The 25,745-nt window shown below is 35.2% G+C and overlaps 2 protein-coding genes across 4 annotated transcripts in view; one reads left to right on the top strand and one right to left on the bottom strand.

Moving 5' to 3' along the window:
- Positions 1–10,486, top strand: part of GPR137C (G protein-coupled receptor 137C) — a 90,642-nt gene extending 80,156 nt beyond the window's left edge. Inside the window, exons 4-7 of the mRNA XM_007473349.3 lie at positions 4,251–4,400; positions 5,889–6,014; positions 6,165–6,277; positions 7,167–10,486. Of these exons, the coding sequence (XP_007473411.2) occupies positions 4,251–4,400; positions 5,889–6,014; positions 6,165–6,277; positions 7,167–7,344 (567 nt within the window). The 3' untranslated portion in view covers positions 7,345–10,486. The remainder of the gene's footprint in view (positions 1–4,250; positions 4,401–5,888; positions 6,015–6,164; positions 6,278–7,166) is intronic.
- The window catches only part of ERO1A (endoplasmic reticulum oxidoreductase 1 alpha), a 137,578-nt gene continuing 116,065 nt past the window's right edge, over positions 4,233–25,745 (bottom strand). For 2 of the 3 annotated variants that reach the window (XM_056811097.1, XM_056811099.1), the window contains 3 exons: positions 24,063–24,149; positions 23,850–23,983; positions 14,360–19,303 (listed from right to left, as the gene is read on the bottom strand). In XM_056811097.1, the coding sequence (XP_056667075.1) occupies positions 19,246–19,303; positions 23,850–23,983; positions 24,063–24,149 (279 nt within the window). In that variant the 3' untranslated portion in view covers positions 14,360–19,245. Of the gene's footprint in view, positions 12,914–14,359; positions 19,304–23,849; positions 23,984–24,062; positions 24,150–25,745 lie in introns of those variants that run through there. The other variant, XM_056811098.1, reaches the window with a different exon arrangement.

Raw genomic sequence — 25,745 nt, 5'->3', positions numbered from 1 at the left:
TACTATATAGTTTCAATTTAGACAAATTTACAAGGTTCTTTATTGAATTTCTCTACTACCTTAACCTCTGCAATCAATATTTTCACATAAACTACAATCATTCTCATAGTGATATTTTTACAAATGTTTATAATAAGCATTGCAATTTGGGATAATAAATGTTCTACAAAATATCTATTTCTTCTAGATGCATGATAAAAATCACCTCTGTCAATTCCTTTATTTGGGCCTCCAACGTAAATGTGTAAGCCAGACTGAGTAGGCCTCGTAGGGATAAGAAATAATTTATGATAAAATTAGTACTTAAGAATTTCAAAATATCAGTTCATTTAGTGCCTAGTGTCTATATTTCTACACATTAGCTTATTTTGTAAAATAAAGTTTTCTGTAAGATCACTAAGATTCCTTCCAACCCTAATATTGAAGCCATATTTTAAAATGTCAAAAAGTTTTATAAAAGAGTTGATTAGTTTATAAATCTAGAAAATATCATGTCACATTAGTCTTTGAAATTTATACATGATACTTAAAACTTGTTGTAAACTTAGCCATATCCACAAGTGTATTTAAATTCTCTCTTTCCAGAAATGAGAATTTTATTCTTCTTTTCCCTAAGGGAAGTTGGGGAAGGGAGGCATTAGTCTACTCATTTTTCCCTTTTGTTCATTTAATTACAATCTACTTGGCTCAATTCTTAAAGGGCTTTGAGAGTTCCTTTTCTACTAGATTGTGGGGAGGACATAGTTGAGCCATCACTACGTCATCTTTATGTACATAAAAATACATTATATATGTATGTATGTATGTATATATGTGTGTGTGTATTTCTATATGTATATATATGTGTGTGTAAATCGTACTATACCCAAAAGACAGTCACTGGCCAAAGACCTTGGAGTCCCTTATGAATGAAAAACTTCTAAAATATTAACACTTGTATGAGGTAAGGAACAATGCATTACCTTAATGGCATCACTGTGCAGTCATAGAAGGCATGACAGCTTCTTAGTCAGGTGGAACTAATGTTTTGTTTTGTTTTTTCTTTTTAATCTTAATGTAGGAAGCTATTATAATCAAAGATTCATAGCTAATACTTATGAAGTACTTTAAGGTTTTCAAGGTGCTTTAGAAATATCTCATTTTGTCTTCACAACAACCATGCTATTATCTCCATTTTACAGATAAAGAAACTGAGGCTAAAAGAGGTTAAATGGACTTCCCAGGATCACACAGCTAGTATTAATGTCGATAGCTTTATTTTAACTCATTCTTCAAGACTCTAAATGTAATGGTTTTTGGTTGCCTGATTTCTAGAAATTTCTGCCCTATAAATTTTAGTGGAGGTTTTAGTCTCATGTTATTTGTGGAAATTATGAGAATACAGTAAACAAGTTAAACCCATTAATTAAGCCAACAATTTAATTTTATCTAGTAATGCAGCTTTTGTTTTAAAAACCTAACTTGTAATATCTGAATGTATTGAATTAATTGAAGCAGCCATTTGAATGTTAGAAAAACACCACAACTGTTGTGTCTAGTAATCTTAGTGCAAAGGGTATACTATTACTAATAGGGTAACAAATATATGCTTATAGTTATGACTACAGTATAAAGGCTGAATTTAATATTTATTTACTATTTAATTTAATATTAATATTTCATAATCAAAATCAATATTGAAGAAAATTTCCAAAGTAGATATTTGCTATCATAACGACCCACTAATGTATCTTGTGAGAGTTAAAATTAATATACAATAACTCAAGTATTGTATTTATAAGATTTATTAAAATAAAAAAAACTAGAGTTAAAAAGGAGCTAACTCATTTAAGCCCTGAGAAAGAAAGAGAGGAGTTACAGCAAACTTATAACCAATCACATAACCACACAAATATGGGGACACAGGGAAAGGGTTGCTGGAAGATACAATAGGAATTCTGGGAAAGGTAGTCCTGAGGTTCAAGATTTTCCAACTAGACAATCTGATATTGAGGACCCACTCCAGTGTTATAGAAACTTACATATGCCTTCTCATCCTTTTCTGCATTTGCCAGATTTTTCCATAAATGCACTATACAGGGCCCATCTAACATACCAGGGACATCTTCCTAGATATCTTGACATTATGTGAATTAATAGCAAGGATTAATGCAGGCTTACCATCAGTTACCTCTCACTTTTGTCACAACTATGTCATCCAGAAATCGCTGCATTCCATATTTCGGAACCATAGAATGACTAGAAAAATAAACGTTGGTGTTAAAAAAACAAACAAACAAAAAACTAGTCATTTGTTTTAAGAAGAAGCTTGAGGTCTATTAAAATATTGCAGTTTCCCAACTGCAAAACAGCCTAATCTTTTTCAATTCTGGGCCCATTTCATAGTCTTTCTAGTAACAAGCCAAGCTCCAAGGTCTGCCCATCCAACTGAATGAGTCATTCTTCAACTTATCTTATTTCCTGTGTAGTTAGACCTAAGTCTTGAATGATTAGAGAACATAGGAGTAACAGCACTTACCTCACAGGGTTGTGAAGATCTAATGTGATGAAATATGTCAAGCACTTTGAAAACCTTAAAGCTATATACATATTAGCTATTTCATCTTTTTTGTTATCAGTCTACCCTTGTGATATTTTCCTACATATTTGCCAATTACCATCATCTCCTCTTTCCTTGAAAAAAGTATGCATTACATAAACATAAGGCTTCCATTCTAAAAGCTGTTAGCCTGTATAGTTACTTGATCCCTTAATGAGGAGAGATAGTACCCATGGGTGAGCCAAACTTAAGGGTAACATAAGAATTATTTCTGGTCTGGAAGATCTATTTTATAAACTCATTATGTACATCTATTATTCTCTGTCCTCATTCCCACCTTTGCAGCAAAGTATTAAGGCATTATGTTTTTCATTTGTAGTTCATTATTGAGATCTCAAAAATTTTTGACTCCCCTTTCTTTGCAACAAATGTTGGCACATAAGTTTCAATTATTTTCATGATGGCCTTTTTAAAGTTAATATTTATCATTAATACTGTAATAAGAGAGAACCAAAGGGGCAGCTGGGTAGCTCAGTGGATTGAGAGCCAGGCCTAGAGACAGGAGGTCCTGGGTTCAAATCTGACTTAAGACACTTCCCAGCTGTTTGACCCTGGGCAAGTCACTTAACCTCCATTGCCTAGCCCTTACCACTCTTCTGCGTTGGAACCAATACATAGTATTGATTCCAAGATGGAAGGTATGGGTTTATTGAAAGAGAGAGAGAGGACCAAATATCCTATGAAATAAGAAGACACTAAAGACCAACCCTTTTATTTGCATTTCTGAGTAGTACCATTTTGCAACTTCCCTTTCTAAGTGCTTTCCTTTTCTTGACTCATTTTACTTCCACATCCTTCATAAATAATCCCTTACTAAAAACACTTCCAATGACTCTCAAATTAAATTGTCTTCCATCAGAAATTAATGGAAATCTTCACACCATGTCTGGGGAATTTTTAATTCACATGTTTTGGAGATCAACCAAATGCTCAAGTTAGTCTGTGATACATATAACAAACACTATTTGTAAATTTAATGAAGAAAGTGAAGTCACAAGTGAGTCATAACATAAGAATTATTTTTATTCTGGAAGATCTATTTTATAATTTCAATATATACATCTAGAAAGAATTTCACAACACTTAAAACAAAATAATACAATTACTCTGTAAATGCCCAACTATTCTCCCATTTTGCACTTTGATTCATTTTATGTTGAGAAGGGAACTTCCTCCCCCTCTCACATGGATGCAGAGAATATTCTAAAACTGATTTCCACTTCTTTCTACACATCTTCCTATATCTGGAATAAGGAAAGTAATTTTTTAGGTGAACAGTTCTCTTCTCACATTTTTCTCACCAAAAAAAAAACAAAAAACAGTTGCTTAAAGTAGGTGACGTCAAATATAATAAAAAGTTAACATTGAGAGACAACGAACCTGATTAAGTCTAACATTAGCCAAGACTGCACTATCAAAGGAAAGGCCCTAGCTATCCTTTCTATTAAGAGACAAGATTGTTGTATGGGCTTATTTTGGAAATAGTTTTGTCCATAGAAAATGTAACATTTTCCATAAATTAATGAATCATTTCAGTTTAGCAGGTTTCAATAGTTGGTCACTTACTAAGTATCTAGGACAAAAGTGTATCTGAATAATTAATCTTGCAAGTTCATTTATAGCTTTGACATGGTTTTTATCTTTTTTTTAGGGAAGGTCTGTGTGTCAGACTGTTACAGTAGGCTCTGTAGTCATTCTTCTCTACTCCTCAAGAGCTTGTTATAATTTGGTGGTGATTACTCTATCTCAGGATACTATAGAAAGTCCATTTAATTATGGATGGGATAATCTTTCAGAAAAGGTAACTATCATGTGCATTGCTAATTTAATGTTATAGAAATAAAGTATGCTTTAATTTGGGTATAAATGCTAGATTTTAGATGATATTATTAATTCTGCTTAAATTTTTACTAAATTTCCAGTTACATGTGTTTGACTTTGTCATTTTCCAGAAAGTATTCCTAGTAATTCCTTTTAAGTAAATAGTCTAGCATCTGGTTATTAGAAATAAATCTATCTTTTATTTGAATTAAGTGCTCAACCCTTTTCTGTATTTTGTGTTTATCTCAAATCTTAAAGATTGTTTTAAATCTCTTGCTCAGAACTACTATATAACTTGACTGCTTGGTTGAAGGTTATAATTTTAATGAGAGAATATTGCCCAAATCTGAGTTTTTAACCTTAATAATGGGAAGAAATGTAGTTCCCTGGACATGAATGCTTAATAAAGGGATCCTTATCCATTATCCAATCCAAATAAGAATTTAAATGTTTATGGATTGCAACATACTTTTCTAGGTGCTAAGGTTATAAAAACAAAATGTAAAACATTTGTTGGGGCAACTAGCTGGCTCAGTGGATAGCATGAGATCTGAAGATAGGAGGTCCAGGGTTCAAATTTAGCCTGACACTTCCTAACTGTATGATCATAGGCAAATATAATTAACTCAATTTCCTGCCTCTTATCACTCTTGTGCCTTAGAACTGATATTTAGTACTGATTCTAAGAGAGAAGGTAAGGGTTTAAAAAAATTATTTTTTGCAATACTGTATTGAGCTTATACCTTAGTAACTAGTAATCACTATGCAAAAGCAGTCTGTTCTAACCCTCTTAAGCTACTATATGACAACTTTATCTCACATAATTAAAATGTCTTTTAGAGAAATCTTTTAAAAAGTTGGGGATACTTGAATATTCTTTAAATAGATTTGTGAATCATTGTTTTATGAGGGGAAATTTACTGGAGTTGTGGTACTTTATGCTTCCATTCTCCATTACTCTCTATTACTGATAGAATATAAAATAAGCAAAAGCACAGGCGAATAGGTCAGAATCATATATTATTACTCAGCTGTGCAACTACTTTTAATTCTAATACTTGTTTCTCTTCATGAAAGAATTCTTTTTTCCTGTGTATTACCTGGAGTATTTATTCCAACAATTTTCCCTTTCAGGACAAGGTATAGCAGGCCTCAAAGGTGAGGTTTCTTAAAGACATTGTTTTTTTAAAAAATGTTTTTGATCTGAGTCATGGCACCAAAAAAAAATTTTTTTTCACTGAAATGGACATTACAAATCATCTGTTCTTAATTAGGTGTCAGCAAAATAAAACCATATTAAATTTATATAAACACCAGACACCAAGAGAAATACCATTAAAATGATTTCTTTTGTTTATGTACACCTAATTGCTTTCTCAGTACTTCAAAATTTTAATCTGAGACAATTTGATCATAGAGAACATTTTGTAAATGAAACAAAAGTATTTTATTTGCTATGTACTTGCAGAATCATGTGGAAGACATCAGTGGAGAAGAATACGTAGTGTTTGGCATGATCCTCTTTTTGTGGGAACATATACCAGCCTGGTTGATGGTACTATTTTTCAGAGCACAGAGGCCAAACCAGAATTTGGTAGGCTATTCTAAAACTTCTTAAAATATCCATACTTTAAAAAAATGATACCTTCCTATGCCTAAATTCAAATAAATGCCAGCCTACTTTGTCATAACTTGAAAAGAATACAATCTTAGCATAATTTTTTACATATTCTTTTGTTCCCAGGCTCCTGATGTAAATAGTCACAGTTATACTTCCAGAGCTTACTTTTTCGACAATCCAAGACGGTATGATAGTGATGATGACTTGCCAAGACTTGGAGGTTCAAGAGAAGGAAGGTAGATGTGACCAAAGTCATTTAGATAGGCTTAATATTCTTTTTTTTAGGCTTAATATTCTGCAGAACCAGTCTTAACACTCGTGATCTTTATTTAAATATCTTAATTTTGGAGAAGGAACTTTTGGACCTTGAATATATAGTGTAGTAATCATATACCAAAATCCACGAGGTAGCATAAAAAGTGGAAGCTATAATTTACCAGAGCTTAAAGCAATGAGCACAAGGACCATTAAAATGTATCCTTCCTCCTTCCTTCAAGCTTTTACCTCTTGATTCTATAGGTCTGGATGGGAGATCTGGAAAATTACCCTCTAGGTCCTTGGTCATTTAAGGTTTACTGCCCTATTCATAAAGATATATGTATCCATATTTTCAATGTCCCTCAAAATCCACTGAAGAATTAAAAAAAATAGCTCCCACAAATTCAGGAAATGGCCCCTAATTTACTCCCGAAGTGCTGGTAGGGAGCCCTCTGGAAACCCTTATAAAGGTAGGGCTATTCGTTCAGGCCCAGGAGTTACTCTATTAGGGCTCTTATCTAAATTTGCTTTTATCTCCAAGTGTAGTGCTTTACACACAATAGGTGCTTAAATATTTGTCCTTTAGTAGTCATTATTTGCAGATAAAGCTTTATTTTATGGTTCTTCTTAGTTATCAGATTAGTGTAACCAAGTGATAACAAAGGCATGAATGAATAACATGCTGCTGAATAATTTCAGTCCAAAAATCCATTAACTGGTGGAAAACTGGAAAACTTGTAAAACTGGAACACAAAATTCTAAATCACTGAAATTAAATGTTAAAAGTTAACTGAAAAGACTTTTTTAAAAATGACTACTTTAGTTATATCTTAGTCATAGTTTGAATTTTTTTTTTTATTGTTGCAGTTTATCTAATTCACAAAGCTTGGGTTGGTATGGAACCATAACTGGAAGTGACAACAACAGTTTCATAGTCAATTCTCATCTGAATGGACCAACATCAGATTCTGCTCCTTTGCTCTTTGCTTGTGGTAACTTAGATATGAACAATCATCATAGTTTATATTCAACTCCACAAGACTGAATATCATCAAAATCCATTTTCCTAAAGAGGTTTTCATGAGTATGTATTTTCAAAGTATTATGGCTTTATGCATACTAACATTCCATTATCTTTCATAGCTGAGAAAAAAACTAGAATTAGCTGTAAATGGAGGGCAAAACATTACTCATCTCTTCATTTCAAATGAAGCAGAATTGTAACTTTAGAGTTGGAAGAAAAAGACCCCAGAATTTTCTGATATTAGAAATATAAAATGCATATTTGCACTTTTTTTCATTATGCTCTGGAAGAATAAACGATAATCTCCAAAATAATATTTTAGTCTTCAAATTGTTTTGTTTTATAGTATACCAAACCTGCACAGCAATTTTTCTAAAAAGATTAGTGTCATAAAAGAATTTTAGTATTTGCTTTAGAATCACCATTTCCTTTTGAAAGCAAGTTATGCAACTAGCTAGTCTATTAGACATAAACTATAGCACTGGTGCTATCTAGTTTAGTTCCTGTTCTGTCTGCAAAATTCCAGCTTGATATATTAGCTATAGTTCCAGTGCTTACTGGCTAGTTTTCTATTTTACCTGACATAGATCTTCCCCTTCTGCTATCGGCAATTTGATATGTACATCTTTACTTGCCTTTTCTGTCCTCTGCAAAATTCAATTGAATCTATTCTGCCTTATAATTAAAATCTATAAAAGGTTTCAGAAAATGCTATTCAAGGTCTATTGACCTATTTGGTCTTTGCTCCCAAAATAAAATAAACCAGTTATTAAAATGTCTCTGCCTGTTGATAATTATAATTGGCAGCAGTACTTATCAACAAATCCTTGGACAATTTTTATGTCAAAAGTTCATGAACTGATTGTCTTTGTATGGAATTATAAAATGAATTTAAAGGAGCATGAATTCAAGTTCAATAATTTAAAAATACATACTAGAAATATCAATTTTCCAAAGAAATGGCTTTTTAAACATGAATTTTAAAACACTACCCAAAATTTTCTTGAAAATATAATTGTAGTAACTTGAATATAATGGTGACTAGAGTTAGTCAATTAAAGGTAATTGTCAGTTCTTATTAGGCAAAACTAGCTAATGAATCTTTGACTAGCATTCTTGATCAAGAGATTCTTTTGCAGTAATATGACTTCATTCTATATGGAGTACATGAAAGCTAAATTCTTCAGAGAAGCAACAGTGAATTTGGACTTGGGAAAGGCAGAAACTCTCAGAACTAAACAAGTACAAATATGCAGTTCACAAAATGAAGCATTCTAATTGTTTAGAGTTTTTTTTTTTATTTTTCAGAATGTTATAGGTTGGGGTTACAATAATTTTTTAAATAATTATATTGGATTAATGTAAGCAGAGGAATTATCTCTAATAGAATTATTTTTAAGTATATCATGATAGATTAGCATAGTAAACATAAGTGCAGTACTTCAGAACATATATTGCTTCAAATTTTTAGTATATGTTCAAATTTTTATATAGCTTCTGTATGTGCAAGGTCAAACACCACTGAGATAATAAGTGTATGTACAGTAAATATTGAATTTTTAAAAGTGGCTAGCAATGTTTAAGAGACTGTTTTATTTTTTAAACTAAATTTCAATTGCTTCGTGCCTCTTTTAAATTTGAAAAACATGACAGTGAGACTATGTTAATTTTATAATAGAATTTTTAAAAAATGGGAAAACAACAACAGTGGGTACTAAAAAATACCTAAAGTTGCCAAGGAAACAGGTGGGATAATTGCCCCTATATGTTAAAGTATATCAATTGCTTTCCACTGACTTTTTATTTAAATGGAACTAGCAGTAATAATGCATTTGAATATGTTTTCTCTCCAATATTGCCTGGGACATTCAATTTTGTTTCATTAAAAACTGAAAGGCATTTTAGTTCAAACTGATGCAATAATTTTACTGGAATAGTAATATTACTAGAAGGTTAACCAAAAGGAAAATTAAATTTTTTGTTTTAAATTGCTGAGTAGGCCGCTCATACACACCTAAATAAACTTCTTTATGGTGCAAATATGACTTTTGATTAAAACATAAGCCTAAATATTGTGACTATAACTAAAAATTTATTTAGTGTTTAGCAAATCTAATGATGGAAATGCCTGTGCTTCAAAAATTTTCCATTAACTAACTTTTACAGTATAAAACATGTAGCAGTTTAACATTTGCATGTGAATTATTTTGTCAACACGATTTTTTTGGTTGTCATTTACTTCTTTTTGCAAATTTGATCTATATTATTATAATCCATCTACCACTGCCTACCAATATTTGTTATCTATTCATTCCCTGGTAGAAGAGTAAAGTTCATTCTATTTGGGTTTCCCAAGATAATACCATTGGATCAGCAAATCATTTAGGATATTTTTTTAAAGGATATTCTTGTTATAAAATATCTTGATTCTTCTAGCTGCTTTAGTATGACTTGCCCAAATTGTGATTCAGAAGCTTGTTTTTTTCACCAAGTAGTAAACTTGAACTCTTTACTTATTGTTTTTTCCTACATACACCTCCTGACAAAACATCACCAAAGAGAAAATAAACTATCCAAGCTTCTGGCCTGATTTTTGCTAAAGAATTCCAAAGCACTAGGAGCACTTTAATTACAGTCTGGAAGGAAGGGAATGTTTGCAAAAGAGCAAAGGGCTAGTGGCTTACTATTTATTCATTTTTCATGGAAGCACATAAAGACAATTTTAGATCTTCCTTTTGGTTCATAGACTGGGAAATAAGTCTTTTAAAGCATAAAATTCTATGCAACTAGCAATGGCAGTTTTTACAAATTTTTAAAAATCAAGGGCCATTAATTTTGAAATTCTGACCACTCATTTTGCCTGGTTATAGTTTTAAGTAACTGCTGAAAAGTGACTTTTATATGCATAGCTTTCTATTTCTTTTTTCTTCCTTCTTTTCCTTTCCTTTCCTTTCCTTTCCTTTCTTTTCTTTTCTTTTCTTTTCTTTTCTTTTCTTTTCTTTTCTTTTTTTTTGTTTCTTTACATTGCTGAGAAACAGTGTTAATCATTTGCAAACTGGTTACAAAAGTATGGCTGTGGCCAACGAATGTATTATTTGTCATTTCACTAAATTGTAACAAAGCACTACTGTTAAAATAAAAGTGTTTTTGTGCTCTTTACAAAGATATGGCTTGCTCTGCATTGGGGGGGGGGGCAGGAAATGGATTGAACAGATGAAGTTTTCTTGAAATTTAAAGAATTAGGGAACCAATAATACAATTGAATATAGTCAATTATATGCAAAACTATATTGTTGCTGTTAAATTCTGGATGACTCTTCATGACCCCATTTGGGATTTTCTTGGCAAAGATACTGGAGTAATCTGCCATTTTCTTCTCCAGCTCATTTTACAGAGGAGGAAACTGAAGCCAACAGGGTTAAATGACTTATCAATGGTCACACACATAGTAAGTATTTAAACCAGATTTGAACTTGGAAAGATGAGTCTTTTTGACTTTTCCAGGCCTTGCACTCCATCATCTTTGCCACCTTCCTTCCCCTATGACACTTAGCTATAAAACAACATATATCATATTTGGTTATTTATTTTAAGAACCCATATACCTTCCATATTGGAATCAATGCTGTGTATTGGTTCCACAGGAGAAGAGTACTAAGGAATTGGAAATGGGGGTTAAGTTACTTGCCCAAGGTCACATAGCTAGGAAGTGTCTCAGGCCACATTTGAACTCAGTACCTCTCCATCTCTAGGCCTGGCTATCAATCCACTGAGCCACCTAGCTGCCCCTATACTTGATATTTTAAGAAAATCACCTGAATGCTTCAAATACCTAGTGTTTGGATAATATTATAATTATTCCCTGATTATTAGACTAAAAATCACATCATTTTATAACATGTTTTATTTATTTGCATTATTTTATCAAATAGTACAAAAAAGACTTGATAAGGAGTCTTTTGTTTTCACTTAATAGATACCATTAATAAGTTTACAAATTTTCAAATACTGGTTTCTAAAATAATTATAAAACTCAGTAATAATTGCATTGAGAAAGGTTATCCTGAGAAAGGAAACTTCCATTCTGAAAAGAGTGTTAAGGTCCAGGATTTCACCCACCACCAAGGAAGACCCATAGACAATGCAATCAGGCAAAGGGCCATTTATTGAACTAGTACGCACTAGTGGGAACTCAGCTAAAAGAGTTCCCAGTTGCATCTGAAAGGCTGGACCTTAAATACTTTCCAGCATGTATGGCCCCTTTCCAGCCCATTATCTGCTACATACCATTGTTGGAACATTGCTGGCATGTATGGCTCCCCTCAGCCCTTATCTGCTTCATACTATTCTTGGGATCTTGACAATTTTATGTTATTGGGGTCTTCTTGGCCTTTATCTGGTACCCACTGCAGCTAGGGGTTTTGGCCTATTTATGGTTCTGAAGCTCCCAAGGCTAGGCAGCTCCCTGTTCAGGCCTTCCAAGGCTGAGCAATTTCCTGCTCTGGCCTCCCTCATTTCCAACTTCTTTTTCTTTTAGGGGGCAGAGGGAGGGCCCGCCCACTGAGGCAGCTCGTGGCTCTCAGTAGTGGCTAGGGGTCAGTACTATTGTCGAAGAGCCAACACCTGGATGGCATCCAGCCGGTCTTTCATAAACCAAACAAGGCGGTTAAAAATGCAGGGGCTGAATGTTAAGAGTAGGTTTAAGATTATGAGGGGTCCTATGAAGGATGTGACTAGGGAGAAGAATTGAAAAGGTGGGCGAACCAGGGGCCAGCAGTTTCTCCTTCCATCAGGGCTTCTAGACCTTCTCGTAGCTTGCTCAGGGAGTCCCTAATAATCCCTGAGTGGTTAACATAGAAGCAGCATTCTTCATCCAAGGCTGCACAGAGGCCCCCCTCCTTAAGGAAGAGGAGGTCCTGCTCGGCATAGAAGGTCACTCGGGGTACTATTGTGACGGGGGTGCAGAACTCGCGGCAGGCAGTGAGGGAGTTAGGGGAGACACAGGGCTGTAGGCCAGAATGGGAGCACAGCCAGTGTGCTCCTGCGGGTGGGATAAGGTATTTCCCGGTTGAGGGATACTCTGTGACAAGGGAGGGGGAAACCAAGAGGTAGGGGAGAAAGTGAAGTAATTGAAGTGAGTGGGTCATGTATTCCCTTTTGCTAGCTGTCTCCCCACTGCTTCTGGTGAGTCCTGCCATCTAGCAGGCCCAGACATCCATTGGGGAACCACACAGCCTCCCAGAGGGCCAGAATCTCAGGCCGCACCTGGTTCAATGCCCCCTGCCATCCTATTCCCTCCACTCTCCAAGTATTTAAGGGGAAAAGGGCGAAGGTCCAATCTTCTGTAGTTTCTTCAGTGCTGAGAATGGGTGTATAGCTGTCCCTGCCTGTTTAGGAGAGAGAGAGGGGAATAAGAGGGGGAGGGAAAGGCTGCAGATACACTGTCTTTAGAGGCGTGTCCTCAGTGAATTCCAGGGTCCCAAGTCGGTGGAGAACTGCTTGGAGATCTGAAGGGTGTCCAGTCACCAATTCCCCAAGGGGCAGACAGGTTCCAAAGGGGAGAGTCAGCCCCTAAGATGGAAATGCAATACTAGAATAGCAGATAGGAACAGAACATCAGTACACAGTAATTGGCATCACACATTTATTTACATTTGGGTATCTTAACCCACAGACTTCATCTTCAGAAATCATCTTCTGACAGGAACGGATCCTTTTAGGAAAAATCGGATTCCTGAGTTGTTTGCAGAGCTGGTATGTGATATTTCTGTTAAAGAGTATCCCATTGCAAAGTACACATTAACTATAACATCTATAAACACTGGAGTAACAATATCTTACAGATGCATTTCCCTACCCCAGAGGCTGGGGAAATTCAAGAAAGCTGTGAGCTATATTTCCAACCTCAAGAACCAAACCTCAACTGTGGTAAATTAAGGCTACAAATACATGCCATCTAGGAATAAACTCCACCTATTTCTCAAAGCATGTTCCTAACAATTTGAGAATTCCCAATTATTAGGGTTGTTTGAGGAAATGGAAACTTTAATATCACAATTTGCATTATGTGCTGATCATGGGAATTGTCACGAAGGAAGAAGGCCTAGAAAGGGAAAATATCTCCAAGTCGCAAAAGACACCCCAAACAAGGCTGTCATTGCCATTGTTGTTTCACTCGAGGATGGTCAGGAAAATTCAGTCCAAACTGAGCCTTGGGCTGCCTTCTCTATAACCATCCTACGACTTTTTCTCTCCTTAGAGCACTTGGTCCCAGAAGCCTTCTTTTTCCTTAAAGGACAAGTCTCCCCCATTTCAGCTGAGAGAAATTCTGCTCATCAGCAGTCCAGAAACAAATCTCCATACCCCCAAATAAGCCTTTGATATCCCTACAAGGCTGATCACTCAATTATTTTCATGTATTTACACATCACGGTGTAGTCACAAAACCTGAAGTAAAGAACAGGAGTGCTGAATTTAGTAGTTCCCTATAAATCAGGGTTGTATCATCTCCTGGACCTAGGCCATCTGAAAGACTAAGACAAGGTAATGCAGAAATCACTTCAGGGTAACTGTCCAGAGAAATTAAAGAATCATGTGTGATTTTCCCACATACATTGCTTTATACATCCCTAAGTTAAAAGATCCAATTATGAGAGCAGAACATTCATCTGTTCTCTTTCACCTTCTCTCTCTCTTTTTGTTCCTTCAAAACCCTCGGCTTAAAAAGCAGAACACACCTTCTATTCTTCCTTTACAAACCCACATACTTAAAGCTTTATGGACTTTAAATCAAAGTCCCTTTCTCTCCCGAATTCGCACCCAACATACCTCCCCACTTTCTCTAACATGCTTTTACCATCATAAGTCAAACAACTATCCCCCTGGTATCACTTCAAGTGCTAATCGGTAACCCAAAAGAATTCTGATTTTAAAAGGTTACATCATTGAATAATCTTTAGCATAGAGTTCAACCATTATAAATTTCAGTTCATAGTACAAATTGGTAAATTGAGGTAACAAAATATATGGTAGAGTCAGGTTTACAATGAGGTTTTGTTTACATCCAAACAATACTTAAACACATTTTAGCAGCAACTCACATAACAGTCATAATTTCTGAGCAAGCATTTTCACATATATGCCATTTTTAACACCCTACCCATTCTTTGGCTATTGTTTGCCACATATATCCACATACTGATCAAATTGTAATCAGAATATCAACCAACAATCCCCAGAACTCATATGAGGTAACTTTATCAATTACATATTACTCAACTCATTTTATCATTCTGGACCTGGAATGTTTGTAGTAAGATTCCACAACTGCAAACAAGCTTTTTGGTCAGACAGGGCTGGCAATTTTTGCTTGCTTGAGCACCTTAAAACCTCCGTTTCTACAATTAAAATATACTCATCCTTAAGTTCTATTACACAGCAATTGTTAACTCTTTAAAGCCCCTAAGTCAGTTCATAACTTTATAAGCACTTCTTTTTCCTTCCTGGGTGCAAGGAAGGGGTTAATAGCTTCTGAGCAATTTTATCCCAAGGCTGCTGGCCTTGACTTAGATTTTATTACTTAGCAACCCTAGCCTGTCCTTCTTTAACCAGTAACTAGCTTACTGTAATTTAAAATTTAAAATTTATCAAACCTCTTTCATAATAATTTACTCTCAGTGAATTTTAGTTTGAACTCCACAACTTCCAAATAACTTTGATTAAGTTCTTTAGTAATCTTTCAGTGTGTAACCAAACTGAAGTACAAAGCATTTAGATCCTCCATTTTAGTTTTCTTTTAGCTCAAAATATTGCTACATACTTGATGAAATTCCAATTTATAATTTGTTGTATCATAATATTAACTAGTATCTCTATTCATTACTCTCATTGAAATGGAGCACTTCATAAAATGAATCCAGACACCCCAAAATCCAATTATTAACTTATATAGTTAGGTTATAAGATATGAAGTTATTTCCTTTCACATGTACTTAATTACCTTTCCCTAGTTAGCTACATGTTACCTGGCCTCCCAGCCTGACCTCTCTGATATATCTGAAGCTAGACTGTATTTAATCCTCATGACAAGTCCTCTCGATTACAGGGCTGGTTGAATTTGTCTTGTTAAGGGCATACAGGTTGTATGTCATATACCCTTAACCTATTTAGGTGGAAAATTTAATTCCCTTTATAATATAAATGCATACATTTTTAGTATTCATTTAGCATTACTCACTTCCAGCATTTTGCATCTGAATACATACATGTTTATTACAAATTCCTTCCCATGCATTTTGCATTTTACACATTTGAAAACAATTCATATAATCTTGATTAAAGACAACATCATTTAAATTGCCTCTTTTGTAAAATATCAATTCTTAGCACTTATTTCATTAATCCCATGCACAGAAAAAAAAAAAACTTCTTGTGTGTCATATAATTTCTTGCTGCTATTTCTGACAGCACATACATTAAAATAAATGTGATTTGAAGGATTCCCAAGTTCAAATTCTAGAATAAGTTCTTTTCAACAACATAACTTTTTCTGAATGACTTTTACATCTATAAAGTAGCCAGTACAATTTCTGTCCATACAGAATAAACATTCCTTTCTGCATCAGGCTTGCTATCAATCACATTTACACAATTCTCGAATTCACTGAAACCATTATGCATTGCAAGGTTTAACAAAACAAACTTCTAATCAGGAGTTTTGTTGTTCAGTAAAAATCTGGCAATATTTCACATTTGACAAAAAGTAACCTACATTACATTTGTACCATATCAAAATCAATAGCAGTCCACCCAAGTTGAGAATTAATTTTAAATGAAAGTTTCTAACTGTGGAGTAAAAATCTCCCTTTTCTGCTCAGAATTTTTTTTTCTCTTCCACTCCTTTGGGGGCCCATCCAAAGGGAGAAGAAGGGAAAAATCATTGAACAGGTAATTGCACTCTCTTTCCCGCCCTTAAGCCTGCTGCAGGAGCAAGCACTGTGTTACTTCATCATAGCCTGCCCAGTTGGACCGCAGGCAGAGGGAGCAGGGGAACAGCTACTACAAAATCAATTCTCCTTTGTGACCCTGCATCCCAAACTCCCCCCCTTTTTTTTCCCTTTTAATCCAGCCACAACAAAGACTCAAAGAACCCTATAGGACACCCTCCCCCACACATCCACATACCTGCATCCAAATACAGAAAGACACACGAGACAAGCAGCAAAAGCCAGAAGACAAACAACAGAAACAGGGATATGTAAACTACCCCGATCCTAGAAGCTTATCTTAAGATCTCATTTCTTACTTGTAAGGACCGTAAAACCTTAAGCAAACTGTTTGACAAGCAGGCTGATTTTCTATTGTTGAGACCAAGAAGTTGCAAGGAAAGGGTTAACAACTGCTCAAAGCAGCTTGGTTTTAATCAGTGAAGAAGCCTGATACCAGCAATTACTCATCAGTGGCCGGCTGCCTTCGGCTATCTCTGGCTACCTCCTCCTACCTCCAGCTGTCTCCGGCTACCTCTGGCTGCCTCCGGCTATCCGTCAGGGGCCGGCTGTCAGCAGCCAGCCACCCGATCCCTCCCTGTGGCAAAAAAAACCCTCAGTGTGTCTAAAAATCACCTAGAGATCGTGGGGCATCCCCCAGTCTCTCTTAGGGGTGCAATATCTTCCCAAAAAGGGGACTCAAATCCCTTTCCCAAACTAGACAGAGACTCGAACTCTGTACTTGGGGCACTGGAATCCCCAAAAGTGCCAGGGTACCCGACAGAGATGCGAAATCTCGTGCTCAGGGCCCTGACAGCCAGACAAAGACGTGAACTTCGTACTCAGGGGCCTCTAACCCCTGAAAGTTCCAATTTCGGGACGTGCCCTGGACCTTATTCCTTCCCCACCCCTGATCACAAACACTTCCTCTGGGAGCCGACTGGCCCTCTTGCAAGGGAAACAGATATGCGGTAGGCCAGAGTCCGCACTCAGAAACAGGTGGGAGGGTCGGACCAATGCCGCGGAGCTAAAAAGCCTCTCGCCTTAGAAAAAGGCGGGCCCTGGAGCGTGGCATAGGAGATCTTGTATAAACCGCAAGAATGAATGCTCCACTAAGCCTTATGCCCATCAGGGGTCCTCGTCTCCCCCATGCACATTCAGTCACCATTCGCACACACTGTCACACCACACTCAGCTCACCTGAAGGTTCGGTCCAAGGCAGTGCCTTAGGCCCTCCTGTCCGGGGGGTTCCAAGGTGGGGGGGTATGGGCGAGCCCCCAAATGTTAAGGTCCGGAATTTCACCCACCACCAAGGAAGACCCATAGACAATGCAATCAGGCAAAGGGCCATTTATTGAACTAGTACGCACTAGTGGGAACTCAGCTAAAAGAGTTCCCAGTTCTTCTGAAAGGCTGGGCCTTAAGTACTTTCCAGCATGTATGGCCCCCCTTCCAGCCCCTTATCTGCTACATACCATTGTTGGAACATTGCCGGCATGTATGGCTCCCCTCAGCCCTTATCTGCTTCATACTATTCTTGGGACCGTGACAATTTTATGTTATTGGGGTCTTCTTGGCCTTTATCTGGTACCCACTGCAGCTGGGGGTTTTGGCCTATTTATGGTTCTGAAGCTCCCAAGGCTAGGCAGCAATCTGTTCAGGCCTTCCAAGGCTGGGCTATTTCCTGCTCTGGCCTCCCTCAAGAGCAAGAGATAGTTATGTTACTCCATGTAATCTTCACAGATAAAGCTTAAAATCTCATAACTCCAAATACATATTTATAGTTAAACTTCAAAATACAAAAAGTATTCCAATTCTATATTCTTTATCCTTTTTCCTGAGAAAAACTACTGAAGAATTAATTTAAAATAAATTTTAACATTTGAGAAATAACATAAACACACTTAGAAATTTAAATAAAAATTTAAAAAGTCTTAGCAATGTTTTATTGCCTCAATTATCACCCCAAAAATCCTGCTCTAAAATACAATATTAAAAAATCCTTATCTATGGAGGAGTATATTGAAAAATAGAAGTACAAATTATGCACACATTTCTGGGCCATATTTTACAGTCTTTTTATACATTTTCCCCCTCAATGTTCTCGGTGACCTAGTGACAATGGACTTCTTGCTGTTTCTCGAGCAAAATGCTCTATTTTCAGACACTAGGGTTTTAAGTTGTTTGACCCCATCTCTGCCTTCTAGACACCCTTGATTTCCTAAGTCTCACATTTTGCAAGATGACTTCCTCTATCCTCCTTAATCATAGTTCCTTCTCTCTGAAAATACCCCCAATTTATACTGTTTATAGTATATCTTGTTAATACATATACTCATTGGTATGTTGTCTCCCTCATTAGATTTGTGAGTTTGAGAGGAGGGATGGTATTTCCCCTTTCTTTGTATCTTCAGGGCTTAGCATAGTCATAGGTCACTGACTGCATTAGCTATTATTCCAAATGGCTCTAAAATAAGTTAGTCAAAGGCTAACCAAGGTTTTACTCCATGGAAATTCACATTCTAGATTTTTAATCAAGAGTACACTTTTAGACCTAGACAGGAGGTCCTAGGTACAAATCTGGCCTCTGACACTTTGTAGCTATGTGATCATGGGCAAGTCACTTAACCCCCATTGCTTAGCCTTACCACTCTTCTGCTTTGGAACCAAAATAATGATTCTAAGATGGAAAGTAAGGGTTCTAAAAAAAATTTTTAAATAAACTTTTAAAATTTTATCTAACAATATTGGAGCAAAAAATTTTACCCACATTTCAATTTAACAAAGTATAAAATTTTGTCACACCAATCCAATTCATCTCTTTTAAAAAACAACTTCATATGAATGTCAGTCTTAACAGACTTCCATTGCTATTATTCTATATGAATAAGCTTCCACTATTTTCACCAAAATGAGCACGATTCAAAATCCATTCTTTTCAATGAATATTCAATAAGTTCCTGAAGTTTTCTAATTCTTTCACGCTTGTTGAAATTCTGTAAACAAAAAGTATATATTTCTAAGTGAAATTGTGTTTTCAAATATTCTTAGAAGCTATTATATGTCTATTTTAAAATTTAAAGCAACAAAATTAAAAAAAAACTTCATAAGGTAGTTGTTTATATATTATATGTGAAGCTCTAGAATCTACAACATATTTTCAACTTTAATTTAGCAATATTTGAAAAAAAAAACTTTAAAAAAATTTATCAGTACTAGAATTTTTACCTAAAACTGGTGATATCAGAAAGATTATACCAGAAAGATTATCCTCATTACTTAGAGATCTAAGTTGGGGTAAGAAGGCAGCTCAGTGGATAGAGAGTGGATTCCAGGTCTGGAATCGGGAGGATCTGGGTTCAAATTTGGCCTCAGATACTTCCTAACTGTGTGACTTTGAGCAAGTGACTTAATTCCAATTTCCTAACCTTTATAACTGTTACTCTGGATTTATTCTAGGAAGAGAAGGTTTTAAAATAATTTCTAAGTTAATTTTTTTTGTTATTGAAGAATCAGCATAAGTTATAAATTCTTAGGATTTTTCTTAGGTTTTTCTTAGGATTAGAAAATTAAGGAGGCAGCATGGTAAAGAACTGGACTAGTTAGAAAACCTTAGTTGTAGTCTCAGCTCTTTCATTAATTTGTTGAATGACTCATAAGCAACTCCATTCAGACCCTCAACTTCAGTTAATTCTTTTAGAAAACTAAGGAATCAGATTCATTGATTTCTAAAATCCTTTAAAGATGTACAATTTCTATTTTCCCTTAACATATAGGGAAAGTACAATAATATAATTCATTGAGGGTGGAAATGAGGAGGAATGAAATAAAACACATTTTTAAAAGCTTCTTCCTAAGCATTTAAAAACACTGGAGAATAACAATTCTTTCTATTACCTATTATAAATGATATAGTAGATAGACTCTGGACTTGAGTTTGGTAGAATAGTATTCAAATCCTGACATGGGATAGAAACTCAGCCCAGACATTCTCCCCAGAAGTGCAGAGAGCCCATGTCTAAGAAGAGGACAAAATCAAGAAGCAGTTTGCAAAAGAATAAGCAACTAAAAAAGGAATCTAACTCTAAATAACAATAAGGAAGCTCATTACACAAACCTAAGAGAGAATTATTCAAAAAGATTGGCAGCAAAGTCTTAAATAAAAATGTAGTTTGGGCACAAGTCCACCAAGAATTCCTAGAAAATATAAATGCAACAGTTTGTTGCTTTATTTTAAGAGCTAAAATTTATTTCAAAAATCAAATATGTGGTAGTGAATTAACATCAGAGAACAAAAGGTATAAATATCTATCCAAGAAATAACTCATCAAAAATTAGAACTGACCAAAACAGATAGTCATGGAGATGGAAGGTTCTCGGTCCAAATGTGACCTCAGACTTCCTAGCTCTGTGACCCTAGGCAAGTCACTTGACCCCAATTGCCTACCTCTTACCACTATTCTGCCTTGGAACAGATACTTAGTCTTGATTCTAAGGTTCTAAGAAGGTAAAAGTTTTGTTTTTTTTTTTAAAGGAAGCTAATGACTGAATGAGACATCAAGAAATATTAAAACAAAGTAAAAATAAAATAAGAAAATATGAGGTATCACAGAGTAAAGTCAATTGACATAGAAAAAGAAAGAGAGGAGGAAAGGGAAAGCAATAAGCATTGTACTTATTACATGCTAAACACTTCACAAATGTTATTTCATCTGATACTCCCAGCATGCTAATGAAATAGGTGGTTACCCATTTTGCAGGACACTGAGGCAAAGTTTGGGTCCCACAGCTAATAAGTGTCTGAAACTGAGTTAAAAATTGGATCTTCCTTACATCAGACACAGCAGACACACAATTATTCACTAAGAATCATTGAACTGCCTAAAGACCATGACTGAAAAAATAAAATGTTTTTAATGAAAAAAAAGATATAAAGGAATCTTAAAAAGAAAACTGCCCAGATATGTTAGAAGAGGCCAAAACAAAATTGACAGAATTCATCAGTCACTTCCAGAAAGAAACCTCTAAATGAAAACTCCCAAGTAAATTATAGAACCCAAATCTAAAGTTCCTAAGTAAAATCTAAAATTCTACAGGCAGTCATAAAGTCAGGATCACACTCTTTTAAACTTGTGGAAAGATAGAAAAAACACCCACAGACACAGAGTTGGATACTGTAATAAAGGATGAGACTGAGAGATACAAACCTTTCATCCTTTATCACAATGCACAAATACTTTTTGCCTAACAGGGAAACAGGAGAGAAAGGCCTTAAGGGTAAGGGTAGGAATAAGAAGAAAGATAGCTTAAGGGAGAGATTAGTTAATTAAAATCTTAACAGAGGAGAAGGGAAACAGAAGGAAATGTATAAAAGAATAGAATAGAGGAAAATACAAATATAACAATCAAAACTGTGAAAGTGAATAAAACAATATAGAAGAAGATAGTAGAATGGATTAGAAAACAGAATCCAACAAAATGTTATTTATAAGAAACTAATTTTAAAATGGAAAATAGTTACAAAGTTAAAATAATGACAAGAGCAGAATATATTTTACTTCACCTCAAGTAAAAAAAAGGCAGGGAATAATAATTATGATCTTAGACAAATCACATTAAAATAGGTCTTAATAAAGAGATTAATAGGAAAACTATATTTTGCTGAAAGGTAGCATAGAGAATGAATTAATATCAAAACTAAATGTATATGAACCAATCTGAAGTGTTATGGGGAAAATTAAATAAATTTAGGGAGAAAAAGATAGTAAAATAGGATAATTGATGGACAATTTTAGGCTTATGTTTAATTTTGTTTTGGATATGGCCAATATGAGAATTTCTTTGCTTCACTGTGTATGGATATAATGAGCTTTGTTTTTCTTGCTTTGACAAAGGTAGAATGGAGGAATGAATGGAAAGGGTAGATGGGAAATCTTACCTGAAATGATAACGATAGCATTTATATGATGTTTACTATGTCCCAAGAAGTATGCTACATGTTTTATAAATATTACCATATTTTGATCTTCACAACACCCCAAGAGGTATTATTATCTTTATTTTATAGTTGGGGAAACTAAGGTAAATAGAGGTTAAGTAGCCTGCCCAGGGTTACAATTAGTTAAGTGTGTGAGACCAAATTTAAGCTCAGGTGTTTCTGACTTCAAGTCCACTGCACTACCTACTTTCCTCTCAAAAAAAAAAATAAATAAAATTGACTTGGACAAAATTTTTTAAAAGAATTGAATTTAAATGTAACGGCAAAATGAATATTTTTAAGCACAAATCAGGATATTACTGAACACAACCACAATTTTGCAAACTTGACCCTTCTTTACACTTCAACCTTCAAGTAGATCAAAGTGAGAGATATGATTTCTATACTATATTTGGATTTTATGATATGTGTTCTTTGGAATGCTAAGATAAATTTTTAAGGCTATTCTATTGATTTTGAGGGAAAAAAAGATAAAAATCCAAATGGTTGGTCTAAGGATGATTTCAAAGAAGAAAATTTCTTTGAACTGAAGTATAATTGAGGAATAATCATCATGTGAAGCCCAGGGATAAAGACATCAGTATTGAAGAAACAAATTAATATCACGGGAACTTGCCCTCCAGATTAATCCCAAATGGGACCCATATCCCAAGAACTAAGAATGACATATCCTTATTTATGTTTCACAAGCATATGTTATCCTAGGCTTCACAAGGATATGTTATCCCAGGTTTCACAAGGATATGTTATCTCAGGACTTCAGGTTTCACAAAGATATATTGTCTCAGGGGTCACTGACCTGACCTAGGTCTTCATGACCATATGTTGAACATCTGGGTACCAAAGACTAAGATTGATTTGTCCTTCCTTTTGGCGCCTAAGTGTTGACTTCCCTTCCCTTACCGCTCCTATATAAACCTCCTCTAGGAAAGGCTCAGGGTCTCACTTCTTGTGAAGACCCAGGCTATAGCTTTTATTAAAGTACCTCCTACGTATGGCATTACCGTGTGTGTGTGTTCTCCGTGGAATCAGAGCCAGAACCGGACATTACAGTATCACAGCAATATGATAAAAATCAATCTTTAAAATATTATTAGCATGTATATAAGCTGGAAAAAAAATGACTGATGGCTAATCAACAAAAATCAACATATCTAAACAAAAAGCAAAGAGAATAATGTGATACAATGGATAAAGCTGTGGATTTGGAGTCAAAAGACTTGGATTAAAATTTTGCCTCTTCAAATTACCACTTATATCACTCAATCTCTCAATTTTCTCAAGAACTATAAAAGAGAGTGAGTTGGATTTGGTGATCTCTAAAACCCCTTTGGGTTCAAATTTATTATAATAAAAATCAGTATTAAAAATTTGATAATAAAGAAGTTTTCATTTATAAGAGGTAAATTTCATTATAAAAGAATTTCCCAATCCTGTTTTACCAGACATTCTAGATATGGCACTACATATATATATATATATATATATATATATATATATATATATATGACCCTAATAATTTATTTTTGTACATCAAAACTAACCTTCCAAAAGCATTAAACAATGCCACTATTTCTTGTCTTCTTAGGTGAAATCCATAAAAAGGCCCATTCTCTGGTATATTTGCTATCAAATTTTCAGAAAACAGAATCTTCAGAGCTGTTCCCAATCCCTGAATCTAATAACAAAAATGAGAAAATTATCAAATGCTCAACAATTACAAACCAGAAAAATGTGACTTCATTCTTTTCACTTACCTGAAGTTTTCCCCAAAGGCGACATTTTAAACAACCAACACAATCCATGATTCTTGAAATGTTCCTAAAATGTTGCCTGAATTCCTCCTAAAAATAGTTAATTGATTAAATTACTATAGTAATTTGTAAATCACCCAATATGTTTATAAAGTGCCCATGATGTGCTTGTCATTGTCCAGGGTGCGGTGGTATACAAAAAAATCATATATGATATGGTTCCTATGCACTGATACTGCTATCTCCAAATCTTATTAATCTGAGTTGCCAAATGTAATGGCCTTGTTGATAACTCTCTTCTCCTTGATATTCTTTTCTTTCTAGGTTTTTATAACACAAGAATATCTAGGATTCTCCTTTTATCTTATCAGCTAGTTTTGCTGGATCTTTTTCTAAGTAATGTCAACCAAAAGTGGGTTCTTCTTGAGCTCTGTTCTGGCCCTGTTCTTTTCTCCCCTTCTATGTTTCATAGTGGATAGAACATCAGCATCAATGTCTGAAATACCCGTGACATGGGCATTGTACCCCCAGAAACTCAGGAAAACTATTATCAGGGAAATTCCTTTGCTCCCTCACATCCTCATGACTCCTAACCCAAAACATCTAATGACTCCTATAGGACCCTGAGAGGACTGTCCTCCTTTGATCCTCTTTTAGATTTAAGATGGACAGAGAGATGCACCTCCAGGCTACACCTCGATACTATCGGGCTGTATCTCAGACATCTGTTCCCTAAAACTAAAGAATCTTTTATGAGGGTCATTCCCTATGTCTCCAGACAGACAGGTTGTCTCAGATGACCAACCATTCCACCGAATGCCTGAGTGGCTACCATTCTAGTCACATCCACACCATGACACAGCATATGTTGTAAGAGTATAAAATCCCCAGAACTGATAGGTTCTGGGAGCAGCCTTTCCTTCCACTATGGACACAGCCTCATTATCATACACTATACATTAAAATGATTTAAAATGCAAACATTTAGTAAGCAAGTTTATTTGTTGCTATTATTTGTACGATATTGTTTCTAATAATGCATTTAATGTTTTTTAAATAGAAGGGGATGGAGGAAAATATCCCAGAGAATTATAGTAAGATAGAAAGAATGATACTGGAAAAGACCAGTCATAAAAAACAATATCAATAGAGGGGGGAGCTAAGATGGTGGAGTAATGGAGCTGGGCTCCCTTCCATAAACTCCTTAGAAAATACACCAGATTGATTTCTGATGGGAAAATCCATAAAAAGTCACAGAAATTACTTTGTGCGGCTCAGTTCAGCGTAAGATAGGAAAGGAGTTTTTTGGACATGGTCAGGTCAGGAGCAGCTGCCCATAGAGCATGAGAAGGTTTTAGACACATACAGGGCACCTCTAGGTACACAATGCAATAGGGAGAGGTGCTAAATGGCAAATTTGTTGAAACTTTTAAGTCCATCACAGATGCAGGGTGTAATGAGAAGTAGTGGTATTCCTGAGTGAGGAAGCCCTGGGTATGGCTCAGAACTCAGGAACACAGGATATGCCTCACTTCTGACATCTAGCTCAGGCTTTAGAGTAATAACCTGGGTGAAAATCCTGGACAAAAAAAAAAAAAAGCCTACAATTCTGCTGCTCTGAGCCAAGAAAGCTTCCTAATTGTCTGATGAGGTGGGGTCCAGAAGAGTCTAGTCTTTTTTAGACCC

Source organism: Monodelphis domestica, chromosome 1, assembly GCF_027887165.1.
Source record: "Monodelphis domestica isolate mMonDom1 chromosome 1, mMonDom1.pri, whole genome shotgun sequence".
Classification (NCBI taxonomy): domain Eukaryota; kingdom Metazoa; phylum Chordata; class Mammalia; order Didelphimorphia; family Didelphidae; genus Monodelphis; species Monodelphis domestica.
This window is presented reverse-complemented; position numbering and strand designations above follow the sequence as displayed.